We start from the raw sequence: 1,231 nt of genomic DNA, 5'->3' as shown, positions 1-1,231 counted from the left end.
ACTATTTGTGCCCATGGGATTCCTGCTTTCCTTGCCCATCCCAATCCCTCATTCCCATCCCCCTGGGAACAATCTAATTGCTCTTTTCCTGGGAATTTTGCAGTTACTACAACACCAAGTCGGTGCTGCTGTGCCTGGGGATCACAGCCCTGGTCTGTCTGTCCGTCACCATCTTCAGCTTCCAGAGCAAGGTGGGACTGGGGGAGGGGAGGGGACACGGCCGGGGTAGGATGGGGAGGGATGGGAATGTCTGGAAAATTCTGGGTACAGGAACAACCCAAATTGGGGTGGGAATGGGGCTGGAAGGTGCTGATGTGTGGGAATAAAATGGGATTTTTGGAGGACTGAGATGTGTCAGGGATGTCAGTGGGGCTGGAAGATGCTGATGTGTGGGATTTTTGTGGTTTGGGATGTAGCAGGGGTGTAGATGGGGCTGGAAGATGCTGATGTGTGGGAATAAAATGGGATTTTTGGGGGATTGGGATGTGGCAGGGATTTAACAGGGCTGGAAGATGCTGATGTGTGGGAATGAAATGGGATTTTTGGAGGACTGAGATGTGTCAGGGATGCCAGTGGGGCTGGAAGATGCTGATGTGTGGGATTTTTGTGGTTTGGGATGTAGCAGGGGTGTAAATGGGGCTGGAAGATGCTGATGTGTGGGATACAATGGGATTATTGGAGAATTGGGATGTGGCAGGGATGGAAATGGAATCCCACACGATGGGATTTTCCATGGGTTGGGATGTGCCATGGGTGTAAATGGGGCTGGAAGATGCTGATGTGTGGGAATAATCTGGGATTTTTGTGGATTGGGATGTGGCAGGGATGCCAGTGGGGCTGGAAGATGCTGATGTGTGGGATTTTTGTGGATTGGGATGTAGCAGGGATGTAAATGGGGCTGGAAGATGCTGATGTGTGCGATACAATGGGATTTTTGTGGATTGGGATGTGTTAGGGATGGCAATGGGACTGGAAAATGCTGATGTGTGGGATAAAATGGGATTATTGGAGAATTGGGATGTGGCAGGGATAGAAATGGGATGGAAATCCCACACAGTGGGATTTTCCACAGGTTGGGATGTGGCAGGGATGTTAATAGGGCTGGAAGATGCTGATGTGTGGGGATAAAATGGGATTTTTGGAGGATCGGGATGCAGCACGGATTTCAGTGGGGCTGGAGGAGGCTGTGTGGGGGTGCACTGGGAATTTCAGAGGGTTGGGCTGTGGGGTG

The 1,231-nt window shown here is 51.0% G+C and overlaps 1 protein-coding gene across 1 annotated transcript in view; it reads left to right on the top strand.

The window, feature by feature from the left end:
* Positions 1–1,231, top strand: part of FAIM2 (Fas apoptotic inhibitory molecule 2) — a 25,552-nt gene that overhangs the window by 17,883 nt on the left and 6,438 nt on the right. The window contains exon 7 of the mRNA XM_057387695.1: positions 104–191. Coding sequence (XP_057243678.1) covers positions 104–191 — 88 coding nt within the window. The remainder of the gene's footprint in view (positions 1–103; positions 192–1,231) is intronic.

The sequence above is a fragment of the Malurus melanocephalus genome, unplaced genomic scaffold (genome assembly GCF_030028575.1).
Source record: "Malurus melanocephalus ecotype Western Australia unplaced genomic scaffold, MMel_1.1 scaffold_1308, whole genome shotgun sequence".
In the NCBI taxonomy this organism is placed as follows: Eukaryota; Metazoa; Chordata; class Aves; order Passeriformes; family Maluridae; genus Malurus; species Malurus melanocephalus.
The sequence above is the reverse complement of the archived record's forward strand: the minus strand, read 5'-3'. Positions and strand labels throughout refer to the sequence as shown.